Genomic DNA, 18,555 nt, shown 5'->3' on the forward strand with positions numbered 1-18,555 from the left:
ACATCCAGAGGAAGAATTATGGGAAAAGGAACACAGAAGAAAAATAACTGCTTAATCAGATGGGTTGATGGGGATATGACTGGGTAAATACACTCTAAAAGATCTATGGAAATAGGTCTTGATCATGTTAAATGTTAACATTTAACACATGTTAAACCCAGTGGAATTGAGCATCAGATACAGGAGGGGGTGGTCAGAGGGGAGAGAAAGAACAAGAGTCTTGTAACCATGTAACCATGTAAAAATATTCTAAATTATCTAATTAAATGACATTTTCAAAAAATATATATCCCATTACATTTACATACCATCTTTTGTTTAGCATTTCAGCAGATGTGCACCTCCTCAGTTTCTAGTCTTTGTTACTACAAGAGCAACATTTATAAATCTTTTTGTGGTCTTTTCCCTTTTTCTTTGATCTCTTTCTGATGCCAATTCCCTGACTTTATAGATGAGGAAGTGCAATTTAGGAAGGTTTAGCAAGTTACCTGAGTTGACACAAAAAGTACATGTTATAGTTTTGAACCTAACCCTGCAGATTCACGTGTGTATTCTTTCTCCTCTTTGTGTTGGTGGCTTATTTATTAATTTTGGTTAGGACCTACTGTGATTTCATTTATGTGGGGAATTTTCCATAAAGAAACTCCTTCTACACCTCTATCTGAAACTCATAATCTCAAGAGAATTTTCAAGGACATTGAAATGGTATATTATTTGCCCAAGGTTTCACAGCCAGGATGCATTAAAGGTGAGACTTGAACTTAGCTCTTTTTGGAATTGGGGCTGATTTCTTACCTCCTACACTATACTGCCTCTCCAAAGGCAGATTCTATCTCCCTTTTGGTCATTAGACCCCTGTTAATAGGTACATTTTGCATTAATGAAGTTGTTATTCTTACTTTTGAGATGATGCATCTTTTGAATTACAATTATTTATGTCTATCTCAATGTAAAATAGATTACTTGCATTTCTTTTTTTATACTTTCAATTTTATTGGTGTTTTAAATTTATTTTTGTGTTTTGTTTTTAATGATACTTACAGATTTTTCCAGTTTATGAGAGATCCCTTAAAATAAAGTAAAAATAATAAAATAAAATAAAAATAATTTTTAAAAGAAGGCAGTTAGGAAGCTAAGGGATTTGAGTCAGGCTTACAGGTGGGAGGTCCTGGGTTCAAATCTGCCCTCTGACACTTGCTAGCTGTGTCATCCTGGGCAAGGTACTGAAATCTCATTGTCTAACCCTCATTCTTTTTCTCCCTTGCAATCACTACACACAAATTGATTCTAAAATGGAAGGGAAGGGTGTTAAAAAACAAGACAAACACAAATAAACCAAGATGTAAGGTCAAATTACCTCATTTTACCACCTTTTTAGTCTAACAAAAATGGGATAATTCATTGTAATGGGAAATATTTTGGGACCAGTTCAGGATGGAAAGGACTATGTACCTCTCCCCTTCCATTAAGAGAGCATGAGGCAATTTTGTAACATATGCCCAACTTAGGTTATATGTGCTAAATATACTTTCAAACTTTTTAATCACCACCATAGGTGCCTTATCAAAGGCAGGAGTTTTCTCACTGAATCCCTCAATATCTTGTGGAGAAAAGGGTGTTTGATATCTAATATTTACTAATCCCCTTGTCTATACTAAGTGGTGTTATAAGTAAATAATAGCTGGTATGTTGAAACTCAAACTATTATTGATAAGCTGTTATAACTATTGAACATTGATAAGTAACTAAAGCTGTTAGGGTTGAACTACTTGAAGTTGAACTATTTGAACTATTCTATTTGGATAGAAGGCCAGGAAACAGTTGAATACAACTCTAATTTATTTCCAAGTTGAGATAGGGATAGGATATAGGAGGTGGAAACTTTAGAGTTAGAAAATAGAATAGAAATGACAGGGAATCTCTAACCTTATTCTATAATATAAAAATAAATTCTCCCCAAATCTTACTTCTCACAGATTTTCTTCTTGCCTGTGAACAGGCCTAACAAACTACTCTAAGCTACCTTAAATAATATTTCTGTCTAACTTAAGCTATGCTATAAACTCCTTAAGTAATATGTAATCTCCAGAGAGAAGTTAAAGCAGTTTTTCTCTCTCTCTAGAAGTCACAGAAGAACCAGGCCTCTGCCAGTTAGTCTCCCTTCACTTCTAACACAACTCTCACCTCAGTGATAAAAACAAAAAACAAAAAACAACTGCTCTTCAGCTCTTCCTCTGGTTCAGAGGGGAAAAGCTCAGTAAATACTCTTTCTCAGTTTAGTATCCAATTCTCAAATAAATAGTACCTAAAGTCACTAAATAGCTTCTTTTGCTGTCAGAGAAAAAACTCAGCAACTTCCTCTCCAGAGGATGGCCAAGAAACAGGAACTTAACTTCCAAGCAAGCTCCTTTTTAAGAAAGGCTTCTTAAAGAGGCCACAGTAAACTCTGTTTGTCCCCTTAAGAAAGTGGACTGTGGAAAAGTCACAAACCCTTTTTCTGACCTAAAACCAGCTCTTAACAAAACTAAATGAATCCTTATCACAACATTCCCCCTGTGATTTATTGGGAGACCTATCTCCCCAATGAATCATTTAACCTACCTATTCTTATTCTATATTCTATACTGAAAAGAGGAAAAGTAAACAGGAAGAAGAAAGTAAAACATCTTGCAAAATGCAAGTCACACATTTCATACAGATAATTACAGTTACAGATATTTACAATAGCAAAATAATACACTTGTACCTATACTTTTACAGAAACAAAACTACCTAAAGATGATAATTCAAATTCAACTTAGTTACTATGTAAAAACCTTGCAACACCATTATTTAAAAATATGTATTATATACCTAACAATAGTGGGAACATCTACTATTGGATGGAGCCAAGCTCATTGTTTGAGTGGAGACTGAGCACAATGTGAGGGTGTGGTGGGGGAAGGTGGAGGAGATGTTGTGAGAGATGTCCAAGGGGGAAGAGGTGTTTGGTAGGTAGGGAAGGAAAAGAGAGAGGGAGGGGGGAAGCTAGGCAAGGGGAAGACAGGGGGAGGGAATAGCTGGGCAAGGCAACAGAAAAGGTGGGCAGAGCAAGGTAGAGGCTCGGCACAGCTAGAGTAAGCATGGGCAGGGCACAAGTTAGCCAGTGAGGGGGGCCAGAGAAATGGTATCAAAGGTGAGCTGGGAGGTGAGAGGGGCATGTTAGGGGGAAGTGCTGAAGCAGTCAAGATGACCTGGATCAAAATAAGAAGTAGCCTCATGGCAGGTAAGCTGGGAAGAAGCCAGGGTGTCAATCTTTTCAGATTTAACCAAGAGTTTATTGGTAATACATGCCTTGGTTGAATCATCAAGGCGATATGCCTATAGCCATGAGTTGGAATATTCTCTAGAAACCTTGCTGCCAATAATTGATTTCAGTTCTTTTAGAATTTAAAGATAAAAGAGTCAAAGTGGGGCCAGGTAAAACTTCAATGTTCAGGTTTCACACAACCTCTTTGTCTCCTTCCTTGATATCCAGTGCTCCTTGGGAAATCCTGGTTCATCCAAATCACTTAGTAATTTATATAATGGCAAACCTGGAGGAACATGGCTTCTTCATAGTAATAGTCCTAAGAATGGGGGATTATTAGTGGATTATCTGGAAAGAAGCTACTGTTTTTGTTCCCTAAATTTAGAAAAAACCCTAGTCTTTCTTCCCTATCTGTTTGGGGCTCCTGCTATGGCTGTTGCGGCTACAAAAAAGTAACCCCAACTTGAGGGGGGCAGTTTAGCATTATGGTCACCTCAGCAGTTATGTGGAACTGAGCCTAGGGCTCAGCAGTGAATTGTACAAAATCAAATAATTAAAGAACTCTAAACCATTTCCAATACTCTAAAAAATGCATACTTATTTCCTTTAAAAGGCAAGAAAACTGGACTTTGGTGTTAGGGGAAAATAAGAAAAAAATGAAAGGCAATCACTTTTGAAATAATGGATTACAGAACGGATGTACCAAATGAATTAAATTTGCATGTATATAGATTATTTTACTTTATTTTATATTGTTCAAGTTGGTTTTATTTGATTTTTAAATTTTATAAATTTTTGTTTTTTTAATTATGTTTAATTTCATTATTTATTTTTAAATTGCCTGCATTTTTATTGTTAGTAAGTATGTGGCAGGTGCACTAGCTTGTGGGATTCTAAGTAAGAAAGCAGGTTCTCCAAGGACGAGGGAGCAGTGCTTGGAGAAAAGCCCATAGTGGGGATGCCAGGGTGGCAGGTGAGCAGTGGCCTCGTGGCTGCCCATTGTGTCTTGGGGCCTCCAAAAGGAGGGGAAAAGAGGAGAGATATATAAGTTACTTTCCTGGTTGCTCCATTTAGCTTGCTATTCTGTCTCTGCCATTAGGGCTCCCTAGCCAAGCTCACAGGAAATTCCTGCAAGCAACAAAATTGAAAGAGAAGAGAGTGAAATCTGCTCTTCCCTCAGTTTATCAAACTTTTTTTCTTCCCACTAACCCTCACTCATCAAGTCTCAAGAGCTAACTATGGCTTTCTATTTTGCCTAGGCCTCCTAGAGGGGCACCCCATGGTGCCATATAGGGGACATCTGCCTTGACCCCTGTTTCCTAATTTCTTGACTCTATTGCTGCCTTTTTCCTGATGCCATTCTATCCTGACCCAATCCACTCCATGATCTCCTTCACACAATTAGAATCTAACCACTTAATCTACAATAATTTTTTAAAATGGAAGTTTATGGCCACATTAGAAAAGAGTGAATTGAAGGTATATATTTATGTATATATAAAAAGCTGCTGGGGAGGGGGATTTCTCTACTCTCTATAAGGAGGAATTAGTATCTCCCTTCTGGAGGGCACCAAACTTTCACTAATTTTCTATAGGAAGTTGCCAATCAAAGATTACTAATACTAATTAATGCATGCTGGGGAATAAAGCATGATTTTATCCCATACGATAAAGTTTCTCTCCAAAGTGGGTGCTCTGATGTGCAGCAAGAGAGTCTCTCCGTGTGAAAGCCTTTCCACAGTGTTTGCATTCATAAGGTTTCTCTCCAGTGTGGATAGTCTGATGTCTGGCAAGATGGCCCCTCTGTTTGAAAGCCTTTCCACAGTGTTTACATTCATAAGGTTTCTCTCCAGTGTGGATGCTCTGATGTGTAGCAAGACTGCCCCTTTGTGTAAAAAGCTTTCCACAATGTTTACATTCAAAAGGTTTCTCTCCAGAGTGGATTGTCTGATGTCTGGCAAGATGACCCCTCTGTGTGAAAGCCTTTCCACAGTGTTTACATTCATAAGGTTTCTCTCCAGTGTGGATTCTTTGATGTTTAGCAAGATGGCCCCTCTCTTTGAAAGCCTTTCCACACTGTTTACATTCATAAGGTTTCTCTCCAGTGTGGATTCTCTGATGTGCAGTAAGAGAGTCTCTAATTGTAAAAGCCTTTCCACAGTTTTTACATTCATAAGGTTTCTCTCCAGTGTGGATTCTCTGATGTGCATCAAGAGTGGCCCTCTGTCTGAAAGCCTTTCCACACTGTTTACATTCATAAGGTTTCTCTCCAGTGTGGATGCTCTGATGTGCAGCAAGAGAGGCCCTCCATGTGAAAGCCTTTCCACATTGTTTACATGCATAAGGTTTCTCTCCAGTGTGGACACTCTGATGTGCAGCAAGACTGCCCCTCTGTGTGAAAACCTTTCCACAGTGTTTACATTTAAAAGGTTTCTCTGGAGAGTGGATTGTCTGATGTCTGGCAAGATGGCCAATCTGTATAAAAGGCTTCCCACACTGTTTACATTCATACATTTTTTCTCCAGTGTGGATGCTCTGATGTGCAGCAATAGAGGCCCTCCATGTGACAGCCTTTCCACATTGTTTACATTCAAAAGGTTTCTCTCCAGTGTGGATTCTCTGACATGAAGGAAGCTCAGAGTTTTGACTGAAAGGTCTCCTACCTTTATCACTTACAGAAACCATCTCGCTGTGTTTATTTTTTGGATGTCTAATGAGGTCTAAACTATAGCCCAAGGCCATTCCTCCTACATTACCTTCATACATGGGCATTTCAGCTGTCTCAGATGACAGAACAAATCCTACTTCTTCATGAATGCATTTCCTATATTCACTTTCCTGACAATAGTCATTTCCTGAGGTCAATTTCATATATTGAGGTAGGACTGAATATTGGGTGAATTTCTCTACAGTTTCATCAAATTCACTTTCACTCTTTGGATTTTGATTTACCTTGATAGTAGAGTCACAGATTTCTCTCAAAAAGAAGTCATGAGGATTCTCATTAATGTATCCTTGGGGGCCAGATCCTTCAATAATAAGGTTCACCTTTCTAGACAACTCCTTCACTTCAAAATTAGTCTCTGTTTCTGAAGAAAACAAATAATGATATAAACACAGAAGGAAGGAGGACACACACACACACACACACACAGAGAACAATATAAGTTCTTTCCTCTGTTGTCAGAAAGTAAACTGATTTTATTCTATTTCCCCAGGTGAAAAGGGAGTTTTCAAACTCAAACAAGCAGAACTACTCTTTGGATAGACCATTGGGCCATCTCTGCAAAATGGATGATTTTAGAAAGGGCTTCTCATATAATGTGAGATTTAAATTGGTTGAGGTCTTAAACTGTAGTGAGTTAAAATGGTGGAAGATATAAATTGTGATAGATATAAGAGAGGGTGAGTAAATTTGACCACAGAAAATATGTTTCACTACAGTGTCTTGGTTTTAAATCAAATATAAGGTGGTCGCCAGGGAAATATTCCCAATTATGCAAATACCCAAGTCAACTGGGTTTTATAGAGATTTTTAATTAATAATATAATGAGGAATTGGAGAAAGAGTAGGAAAGGAATAATTATGAAGGGCCTCAAGCCAATATGGCCTAGACCTGAGTCTTAAGAGAGAGAATCAGTCAGTCAGTCTTTTAACACTCACCACAAGGTCTGCCTAAACAAGGATTCTAGTGACACCAGGCCAGCTCCATCTCAGCTGACTTCACCAGAGAGCCTTCCAGCCATAGACTGTTCCAAAGGGCCTCTCTCCAGAGCCTCCAGAGGGACAGAGTCCCCTTAGAGGAGCTCCAGCGAGACCTCCTTAGAGATTGTCCTCCAAGAGCTTCCCTTCTCCAGAGCCTCTCTCAAGAGATTCTTCCCAAGCGATCCTCATCAGAGATCCTCCAAAAGGATTTCTCCAAAAGGATCTCCTCAAGAGATTCTGCTTTTTCTTATATAGGGGTTTTTCTCCCATGTCACCTCCCCTAAGTCCCTACATCCACCAATCACTGTAGACGCTTCCCAAAGGACTGCCCATCTGAATTCCTGCTAAGTCAACAAATCTCCTCAGTAAGTCTGAACCAGTGAAAACACAGCTGAGTCAACTAATCTCATTAAGACAAAACTTGCCTGACCCTTTTAGGTACCTAGCATCTTATTGTATCAATTCTAAAAACAGGCCTGGCTCAAAGAACTCCTTGCCCCACCATAAGTATGGATCCAAGTACTTTCTTTGTTTAGCAAGGAGTTTTCTGCCCTAAAGCAGTCTTAAGTACGGGTGGAATAGAGGTCCTCTCGTTTCTGATCCTGACGAGTTCTCACATCAAAATGGGGAATGTTTCTCAGTAGGGAATTTGTTCCAATTAAGAATTCCCTGATGGGAAAATTTTTAACATTCACAAGTCTGAGAGATTTCAAGATTTACAATAATTACAATGAAACCTAACAATGGACCTCTGACACAGGCAGGCCCAAGATTCTCTTCATACTTTGCACCTCATGTTATTAATAAAAATGGAGGAATGAACTGAACAACTTCCTTGCAGCTAGACTACAACTCAAACCCAGTGCCTGAGCCTACTTTGTCCACAGTATTGTGCAATTTTTCTCCATTGCACTTTCTATCTTTACTAAAAAGTTACTCCTCAATTATTCTTATAATTTTGTGAATGTCAGGTAACCTTCCAGATATTCTATTCTCATAATTTTGGATGCAGTATCACAGGAGCAGTCTTGATAAATTTTGTATGACAAGCAGAGAAACATCATCACTCTTTTTAACTCTCAAGCAGCAATTTTCAAAATGGAATATAAGTTTTATTTTCCCTACAGATGCAAGGATTGAATGTCATTAAGGGAAGACATATTAAAGATTCATCCAATTTTATAATCGGTAGATTTATGGTAATAAATTATGTCTCGTGCCCAAATTGAGGCTATCATCCATTTCTTATGAAATGAACAGCATGATTCAGTGTTGGTCTGCCAGACCCCAAGTCTAACACTGCCTTAGCCACAACAGATAAAAGTCTTTTGAGGGGCCAGCTGGGTAGCTCAGTAGATTGAGAGCCAGGCCTAGAGACAGTAGGTCCTAGGTTCAAATCTGGCCTCAGATATTTCCTAGCTGTGTGACCCTGGGCAAGTCACTTTACCCCCATTGCCTATCCCTTCTCCTGCCTTGGAGCAAATACATAGTATTGACTCCAAGACGGAAGGTTAGGGTTTAAAAAAAAAAAGTCTTTTGAGATGACAGTCCTTATACATCTGCTTTCAACTCACTCACCTGGACAGGAGCTCCTTGGGCCTTTTTGCTCTAGCAGCCATGGTGCTTTCCCTTGCTGAAAGCAGGAGATAAAATTTTCTATAGGAACTGGAAGCCCTGGGCATAAGAAAGAAGGAAGGATCAGGAGAGAAAAATAAAAAATATGATCCTTTTAAAGAAAGGGGGCATGCAAGTAAGGACCACAGATTGATATTTGTAGAATTCACTGTTGGGACATTTGCAGGAGAGAGATCATGGAAACCATTTGCAATTAGAAAATTCCATCTTCATTTACCTCTTGTAATAGAAGGATAGGCACAATGTACAACCTCCATTATGTAGAAATTAAAGGCAGCTGGTAGTGAAGGGGTAAGAGATCAGAATTGGAGTCAACAAAAGCAAATTTAATACAACCTCAAAGAGATGACATGTGGATGCCCCTGGGCAAGTTATATCCCTCAGTTTGCTTCAACTATGAATTTAGGACAATAAGACTATCAAATTCACAGGGAGGTTGTAAAATGATAATTATGAGAACTCATTACCCAATATAGGACAAAGAGCAGGTAATTTGAAATGCTTATTCACTTCCTTTCTATTCCTATCCAGTGGCCTGGGATTTCAGGGAAGAATAAAGTAGGAATAAGGATAAACTTGTTAGACTAAGCAAAATGAGGATCTGTGAGCTTTAGTATTATACTTCAAGAAATTTTATTCCCATATTATTATGGAAATAATCCCCTGACCTTACTCTCAATATGTGTACTTGTGTATGTCAAATATGTTTCTTGTAAAAAATATCTCACAGGATTCATGTTTTTAATCCACTCTGTTATCTATTTTCATGTAATGGGTTAGTTCATTTCATTTACAATTGCAGTTATGATTACCATCTCTGTATTCCCCTTCATCTTTGTTTTTGTCTTTTAATCCTACACTTTCTCCTTTCACTGTCTGTCCACATAGTTCCCTTTTAATCACTACCCTCATTTCCCTCCCTTATTTTTTCCCTGCCTACCACCTGTGAAGATAGAATGATCTCTTTGTCTATTTTGATGACATCTAAAGCTTCCCGAGGGGAGAGAAGCTTTAAGGTAGGAAGATAGAGGAAGGATAGAAGTTTTGGATACCATGAGGGGGATGGCGGAGCCAAATTATAGATATGAGGTGGCAAGAATGAGTCAGAAATCCAGGCCTTATTAATTATCAATGAGCCACAGTAATACTCCAGTGGACTACTCAGAAGGCTTGTACCCATCCAGTGATCCAAACTTAATACCACACAGGTCGGAGAGATGATAGAGAAAAGAAAGTGCCTGGCCGAAGGCCAGGTCCCAGGTGAGAGAGATAGATAAGGATTAAAGCAAGGACAAACATCAGAGGGAGCTGAGATCCAAGTGAGGAAGAGAGGGAAGAGCAGAAGAGAGAAGGTGGAGCTTGCTGCGGCTGTATTTAATCTCTTTGATATGTAAATATACACAATACATAGGGATGATTATCATTGGTTATCGACAAGGTATAGGTGTGGTTTCTCTTAGCCAGGTGAGCACAAAGAAACCTGTTTTCCCGCCTAACCTGTGGGAAGTTGGGGTCAAGGGTCAGAGGCCTTCCCAGCCATGTGCAAGACTGAGCATGTTCTCTTCTAAGACAATCTGTACATACTGTCTCCCTTGCCCATAGCTAGGGATGGACTGCTACAACATCCATCAGCAACCTTTAACTCAATCAACCAAGAACTCAAAGCATTCTTTCTTAACACTTAAGCAAGAGAGTTCACAAGTGAAAAACTCACCTCCAAAGGGGACTGCCCAGCCCTGGATAGGACTAAGCAAATTGAAAGACTGCAATTGGTTTCTGTAAAGAAGGGGAAAGATAGGAAGTGATGTGGAAAAGGTGCATAAGAGAAAAGACCAGCAGGGGCCTTGGACCAATCTTTTCCTGGCATTTGGAATGATTCCCATCTTGGCTTTGGAGGAGACTCTTTCCCTGGATCCTGCATCCCTTTGCTGGATGAATGTCTCTGGATATAGAGGAGGCTGCACTGGTGGATTTCTGGTTGAAGACTCTACTCAGAGATTGAGACCTGGGGAAGCCTCCTGCTGGGGTGCTGAACCAGACTTCACTTCACCAGAGAAGCTTTTAGGACTAGTAAGCTTGTTAACACTCTGTCTCCTTATCTACATTTCCCACTTTCATTCTTTCCACCTCTTTGTTGTAAAAAATAGACTGGAATACAGGACTACAATCCCCACAAGCCTTTGCTCCACTTCCCCAAAATGCTTTGTAATCTCACGGGAATTCTGAGGTGGGCCGAGATCAAGGAAGGATTTAAGCTGGTGGCAAAGGTTTCTGGGTTCTCTTTTTTTGGACTTCCATTTTGGAACAGACCCGTCTCTTGAGTGATGTGAGGTTATTTTGTCTAGGCCTCTGGCCTAGGCACATGTTTCTTACTTGTATATTCTTTAATCTTTAACCTTTAATAAACCTCTAAAAAATATAATACTCCTTGCAGAGAGAAACTAATTTCTACCTGCCTCAGTCTCCCCATATTCCTAAATTTTAATCTTTACATTGTAAATAAAAGCTGCTAAAAGTCATTTTGACTTAACCTATAATATTTTAAAATCCACAACAACAATATTATTTTATAACTCTTATTGAGTCAAAAATCCCAATTTTAAGCCTTACACACCACCCTTCTTATTCTCCTCCTATTTCTCAATAGGCCTTTTAATCACTCCTCCTATTCCACCTCTCTTATACTATTCACCTCCCTCATTACCTTTTTCATTCTCTTTCAATAACTTTATAGAGTAAGATAAGATTCTGTAACTCAATGAGTCCATTATTCCTCATGGGAATGTTTTTACCTGCTACCACCTTCATTTTCCTTTCCACTGTAATAGTTTTCCTTCCCATGTCTCTTTATTTAATACAATTTACCCCATATTACTTCTTTATTCTTTTTCTCTCAGTGCTATCCTCTTTTTCATACCTTGATTTTTTTTTGCATATCTTCCCAAACACTTTAGTACCATGCCCTCTGTCCATGTATACTTCTTCTAATTACTGTGATAAAGAGAGCTATTTTAAGAGTTAAAAATATCATTTTTCTACTAGTCATAGAAACAATTTGACTTTATTGAGTCTGTAAATTTTCTCTTTCTTATTTACCTTTTTATGCTTCTCTTGAATTGCTCTGCCCCTTTCATTAAGAATGCTTGGAAATCCCTTGTTATTAAATAATTATTTTTCTTCCTGAAAGAATATAGTGAGTCTTGATGGATGGATGATTCATGGTTGTAAATCCCTTTTTCTTGCCATCAAGAGTATCATATTTCAAGTAGAAACTCCCAAATCCTATGTAATCAAAATAAGGTCTCCATGATATTTGCATTGTTTCTTTCTACCTTAGAGTAGTACTTTCTCCTTAGCAGGAAATTTCTTCTATCTGGCTATAATATTCCTGGGAGTTGTCATTTGGGGATTTATTGCAAGAAGTGATCTGTGGATTCTTTCAATTTCTCTTTTAACCTAGGATTCAAAAACAATCAACACAGTTTTCTTTGATAATTTCTTATAACATCTAGGATTTTAAAAATATAGTCTAGTAAATTTTAGATTTCCTTTCTTGGATCTATTTTCCAAGTCATTTGCTTTTCATCAGATATTTCATATTTTCTCCTATTTTTAAGATTATTTTCATTTTGTTTTATTGTTTCTTGATATCTGAAGAAGTCACTGGCTTCTATATGCCCAATTCTAATTTTAAAAGAATGATTTTCTTCCATGACCTTTTGATTCTCCTTTTCCATTTGGTCCATTTTAGTTTTCCTGGTACTCTTCTTTTTCTGCTTCTTTTGCCACTGTCAATTTGGCTTTTTCAGTATTTATTTTCTTTTCACATTCCTTTCATTTCTTTTCCCCATTTTCCTTCCACTTCTCTCATTTGATTTTTGAATTCCTTTTTGAACTCTTCCAGTAAGTGAGACCAATTCCCATTATTATTTTAAATTTTGCATGTGGGGGCTATCCCAATCGCCTCCTCAGTCTAAGCCTTGTTCTTCTTTGCCTCCATAGACATTTTCCATGGGTAGATGTTTCTTTTGCTGTTTGCTCATTTTCCCAGACTCTTTTTTTCCCCACTTTGACTTCTATCTCAGTTCCTAGGGTAGAGGGGCATTCTCTTAAACATCAGTTTTTCCTTGTTGTTCCCCTCAGCTATAATTATGGTTTTCTGCAACTTGTATGTCTTCCAAGGTGGTACTGTAAATCTTGAAATTTCTCAGACTTGTGAATGTTAAAAATTTCCACATTGAGGAATCCTCCATTGGAACAAACTCCCTACTGGGAAACATTCCCCATTTTGATGTGAGAACTCGCCAGGATCAGAAATGGGAGGACCTCTACTCCACCCATACTTAAGACTGCTTTAGGGGAGAAAACTCCTTGCTAAACAATGAAAGTTCTTGGACCCATGCTTATGATGAGGCAGGGAGTTCTTTGAGCCATGCCTGTTTTTAGAATTGATACAATGAGATGCTAGGTACCTATAAAGGTTGGGCAGGTTTTCTCTTGATGGGATTAGTCGATTCAGCTGTGTTTTCTCTGGTTCAGACTTACTGAGGGGATTAGTCGACTTAGCTGGAATTCAGATGGGCTGTCTTTTAGAAAACATCTACGGTGATTGGTAGATGGAAGAACTTAGGGGAGGTGACATAGGAAAAAAACCCCTATGTAAGAAAAGAAATCTCTTGAGCAAGAGATCCTTGGAGATAGATCCTTAAATCCTTGGAGATAGATCCTTTTGGAGGAGGCCCTTTGAAGATCTCTTGAGAAGAAGTCCCTTGGGAGGCTGACTCTGGCTGGAACTCCCTCTGGGGAGACTCTGTTCCCCAGACACCCTTGCTTAAGACAAATTTTGTGATGAGTGATAAAGAACTGACTGATTCTCTCTCTTAAGACTCAGGTCTAGGCCATGTTGGCTTAAGGCCCTTCATACTTATTCCTTTCTTACTCTTTATCTTTTTCTTTGATTACTCATTGTATTATTAATTAAATTCTCTATAAAACCCAGCTGATTTGGGCATATTCATAATTTGGGAATATATTCCCTGGCGACCACCTTATATTTGATTTAAAAACCAAGACACTGTAGTGAAACATATTTTCTGAGGTCAAATTTACTCACCCTCTCTTATATCTATCACAATTTATATCTTCCACCATTTTAACTCACTACAGTTTACAACCTCAACCATTTTAATTATAACAGTTTATGACCTTAACTCTTTTAACTGCCACAATTTAAGGCCATCAACCATTTTAAAAGTTACAGTACCATGGCCTGTGGGCTGAGACCTCTCAAAGTTGGGGATTTAGTCAGCTCTAGAAACTGCTGATGCCTTGTTGGGCTGAGAGAAATGGGAGCTACTTTGCCCTGGGGCTACAGGCTTTTCCACAGGCTTGAACTGGCCAAGTGACTTTGGGACCTCACTACAGCCTTATGCCAAGTCTTTGTATTCAACGGGGTTGGTGTAGGAGGACCTAATGAAGCAGGCTTAAGAATGTTCCTGGAGTCTCAATTTTGGCTTGTGCCCAAGTTTAGAACCTGGAGCAGTAGTTGGGGGTGGAGTGTCTGCATTCCTGTGTGCAAGTTTTAAATCCAGTTCCTCTCTTACCCCTCAAAATAGACACTTTCTGCCTAACTTTCAAGTCCTTCTCAGGAGAGCCACCTCACTCTTATCCATGTTCGTTCTATGACTCTAGTCATTGAAAGGCATATTTTAAGGTTGCTTTGACATTCTCAGGGCAGGACCAGCTTTTGCTTCTGCTACAATGCCTTCCTGGCTTTGCCTCTCCCGTTAATACTTAATAACAAGGAATCCTTTCTAAAGATCAGACCCAGCCCATAGAGGGATCCCTTCAAAGCCAATCTTCAAGGAAAAACTGCCTGAGTATAAACAGAGGATTTGCACACAAAATTCAGGTCTAATTAGAGGCCAGACTAGGAATAGATATCTGTAACATTGGTTTAATTTTCACCTGAAGCTATCCAAAACAGAGGAGAAACAATTTTAGGGGCAAGAAAGGAAAGTCCCACCTATCCATAACAGGCACAAGAAGAATCCTGGGCAGAGATCAGCACTTCTGCTTTTTTAATCATTGACAAAGGCTCAAAATCCTGTATACCTGGCTTAGAATAAAGATATTTTCTTAATGACAGATTTAGAATTAACACAGAAAATGGTCCTTACCCACAGAAAGTAGGTTCTGCACATTCTCCAGCATGACTTCTAGGTGCAGGGCTTTCTGAGAATGGTCCAATAGGCACCACTCTTCCTGGGTGAAGTCCACAGCCACATCCTTGAATGTTATTGACCCCTAAACCAACAAAGTCACAAGTTTTAGAGCCCAGTTTTCATCTGGTACAGCCCTGATCCACTGACTGGAGGAAACTGAAGCATATAAGAGAATTTATCTAAATTCCTAACCTTGAAGACTACAGAGCCAGCACTACAGACCTGTCATTCAGAGCCCAATGGAATATTGACAAAGGCACTTTGTGTCTGAAATGAGAATCATGTTGTGAAGAGTAAAACCTGGAGAGGTATCTTACTCTGAAATGCTTTTCCCTGTGGAATCAGGGAGATGGGAAGTGCTCGCTGAATGAAGTATGAAATTCTGTGGAGGAGAAAGAGAGGTGATCTGAAATTCCTCCTCATCACACGTGTCAGAGTTGATCTGGTAAGAATATTTTTTTGAAGAGTTTCTGAGAATGTAGCATGTACTGCTTATTCTAGTGGGGAAATATTACCAGTGACCAGTGACGAGAAAACAATGAAAAAGAGTTCTCTACTTAATTTCCTAAAAAGTCTGAAATATTCTTATCTAGTTGAAAGCCTAAAGAGGATTCCCTAGGCCTTATTCAGGATCAGATTCTGATTCTAGCTAAGGGAAGAAGTGTAATCTCATGTTAAATTGAGACTTTTGGGAACAAGTGAGTATGATGTGCCTTAGCCAAAACATTCTGTCTTTGTTTTATGATCAATGACATTTATTACTGGAGTATATTCAGTCATTTTACATTTAGAGAAATGGAAAAAAGAATAAGTATGATGAGGAAAAGAAGGGGTGTTCCATCTCTTTAAAAAATATTTTGGCAATTAAGCTAATTCAAAATAAAGATACTGACAGTGTACTGATTGGAATTCTCAAGAGGCACAGGCTAAAGTTGTCTGTTGATCTCAAAACAGCTTGTCCCTCCCCCATGATGATAACAGGGCTTGATTGTTGTCTCACATGATGACCTGCCACATCTCTTATCAACAATCCGGGTATTTTACTAAGGGATGATTCAGTTTAGAAAATTATTTTAAAAGTTAAAAACATAGCTCAAGTCGTATGTCTATTTACCAGGAGGGAGACCAATCATGATGAACATTTTAGCATTCGTTGGTATACCATGGAGGATGTTCTTTTAGAAAGGAATTCCTCAAAACAATATTCATTAATGTATAATACACATAAGGAGTGCCCTATGACTCCCAATAATAAGAAAAGTGCAGCTGGTAGTCTTAAAAAATGTGTTCAATTAGAAATGTCCTGCGTTCCAGAGCCTGTGGGATCTGTTATTGATAAATGAGGAGCTGAAGCCATTTTCAATGCTTTAAGAAGTTTAAAAAAAAAAGGAAAAGGAAAGCTAAGACTAAAAAAAAAGGTTGGGCATCAGCCACGTTGGCACAGTCATTACATCCAGCCATGAAACAAAACACAACATTGATTTGACTCCAAAGTAATGTAATCAGACATTATTATTGGTTGTGTATTTGTGTTCTGTATCCTGGTAAGAGAATGCCTGTCCTGGATTGCACCTATTTCACACAGATGGCCCTCTGGGTGAGGAAATTCTCATCGAGGCTCCTCTGAAGATCTTCCCAGTAGGCCGGCCAAGGGGGAATCGTTCATCGCCTCCATATCACTGATCCTGAACCACGTGATCACGTAGGATCCTTTAGAGAAGTCACCGTGAGGACCATTTTAGGGAGAGTGAGGCCCAGGTAGGCCACTAACTGCAGCAGACATCCATTATAAGAGCAGAATATGGGCGGCAGCAGTGGAAGGGATAGAGTTTGGGGTATCAGAACATTAAAGCAACTCAGGGCATCAAAGATTTCTATGGGATGAATCACAGCTCAGGTGTGTGTCCTCTTCTGGGGAAGCTGAAGGCCCTGCAGGAGGGAGCTGGGATCCCTGGGAATGGAGGGGGACTCGCTGGCCTGAGGAGATCCAGGAAACAAGCTCAGCCCATCCAGGGGCCCTTTGAGCCTGGGAAGATTCATGCCAGCTCCAGGCTCCCCGAGGTCTGTGGCCCAGAGAGCCTCCTGTGGCCTCCGCAGTCAGAGAGCTCTGGAGGATTCAGTCCATTTTCTCCTCTTAACCTCGTGCTGAACTCAGGACGTGGGATCAAAGGTTCCAACCCTCTGACCAAACCCCAATGCCTGTTTGCTGCGTCCTCTGTGCCTTCCAGCCTGGTAATGACTCTGCTAAGGGTCTGTCAGACACCCAGGAAACACCTGCCCCACGTCTCTGGGGGATCTTGGCTCCAGGCGGGCCGGGGGCCACCTGCAGCTTCCACTGACCACAACTAGTTTGGATCTTCAGCTCAGAACGAGGGCCCAGAGACGGCTCTGATCCCCACAGTGTTCTCCATGGAGGGAACAAACATGGATGAATTGCTCAGCCCTTTCCTTGGGCTAAAAACGCTCCTTTTTCCGGCTGTGCCTCACCTGATCTCCCCCAAACTCCTTCCGAAGCTCCCCTGGCAGGCCTGACTGACCCATCCAAGCCAGGGACCTGAAGGGCAGGAGCAGAGCTTGTCCTGGGCCATCCCTGGAGCTGGGGGACCCCCAGGCCAACCCCACTGAGGGAGGGGGTCACATGGGGGTGGGAGGAAGCAATGGGAGCTCCTGGGCCTGACTGGTGGAACCTGGGTGGCTCATCCAGGCAGGGGCTAGGGAGGCCAGGAAAGCCCAGAACAAAGTGTTTGTGGGGTAGCAAGGGTGGACCTTGGATCTCCCCCTGAGCACAAGCAGTGAGGGCGCCCCTGGAGGCCTGGCAGGGACCCAGCTCTGAGTTCTGCTGGATCCCAGCCTGGCCCGAGGAGGGGCTGCACTCACCTGGGAGGGGGGCCTCGAGGTCCCGGGAGCCATTCCTCTGGCTGCGGGCTCTCTGCTGGGGCCACCCTGGGTTCCTTCAGGGGGTGGCAGCCCCGAGGGGGGGAGACTTCCTTTGTGTGTGCCTGGGGGGAGGAGAAAGGAGGAGGGCTCAAAGGGGCTCCCAGGCCTTCCCTGGCCTCACTGCAGACTTTCCCCCACAGGAGGGCAAAAGGAGCCTCAGGAAAGGGCCTTGGACTGGCCAGAAAGAAGCCTCCCCGCCCCCTCTGCCGCCATCTTTAGCTTCATTCCATTCAGAAACTACACTGGGTGGATTGGGGGAGACTGCTGGGGGGGGAGGGGTTACTGAGGAATTTGGGGTGCTGGAGGGGGAGATGGCATTAAGTTGGGGTTGGGGAGAGCATGCTGGAATTTCTAAAGTGCCGGAGATCAGGGCTCCTCCCATGGCATGTGGGCACCGGGAGCCCCTCACCCCCATGTTGGCTGCTTCTCCCTTTGGCCTGTTCTGACCTGTATGGCCCCCTGTGACTGCACCCCCTTCCCCCAGCTGCCTCCTGGCTCCAGGGCTGAGGGCCCCTTCTCTCTCCTCTGGGGGACCCGGGGGCTCCAGCCCAGCCTCTCTTTTGCACATGCGCAATCACACCCCTCCCAAGCTGACAATTCTGGAAGTGGTCTGTGAAGGTCTCTTCACCTCCCAGGAGTTTAAGACCAGAAAGTTTTAACTGACAAGGTGAGGAACCCGGTCCCTGCCTGTGCCCTGATTCCGCCCTCCCCGTCCAATACTCCAGGAAAAATCCAAGAAACACAACTGTGAGCTGAAACGGCCC

The 18,555-nt window shown here is 41.0% G+C and overlaps 1 protein-coding gene across 1 annotated transcript; it reads right to left on the reverse strand.

The window, feature by feature from the left end:
- Nucleotides 1-1,511: 1,511 nt before the first annotated feature.
- Nucleotides 1,512-17,950, reverse strand: LOC107652076 (zinc finger protein OZF-like). Its single transcript, XM_016432758.2, has 4 exons — nt 17,732-17,950; nt 14,810-14,936; nt 8,574-8,669; nt 1,512-6,378 (listed from the first exon to the last, which is right to left on the reverse strand). Exons 1-4 carry the CDS (start codon nt 17,762-17,764, stop codon nt 4,946-4,948), a joined length of 1,689 nt encoding a protein of 562 aa, XP_016288244.2. The 5' UTR covers nt 17,765-17,950; the 3' UTR covers nt 1,512-4,945.
- Nucleotides 17,951-18,555: the final 605 nt, after the last annotated feature.

The sequence above is a fragment of the Monodelphis domestica genome, chromosome 3 (assembly GCF_027887165.1).
Source record: "Monodelphis domestica isolate mMonDom1 chromosome 3, mMonDom1.pri, whole genome shotgun sequence".
Lineage (NCBI taxonomy): Eukaryota > Metazoa > Chordata > Mammalia > Didelphimorphia > Didelphidae > Monodelphis > Monodelphis domestica.

What these genes read in the sequence shown, in the direction of transcription:
- LOC107652076 (XM_016432758.2), bottom strand. Translation starts at nt 17,764, where the DNA reads ATGGCTCCCGGGACCTCGAGGCCCCCCTCCCAG. An exon ending in CCTCGAGGCCCCCCTCCCAG is followed by an intron (nt 14,937 to 17,731) that starts GTGAGTGCAGCC and finishes TTGTTGGTTTAG; the next exon opens with GGGTCAATAACATTCAAGGA. An exon ending in GCAGAACCTACTTTCTGTGG is followed by an intron (nt 8,670 to 14,809) that starts GTAAGGACCATT and finishes TCTTATGCCCAG; the next exon opens with GGCTTCCAGTTCCTATAGAA.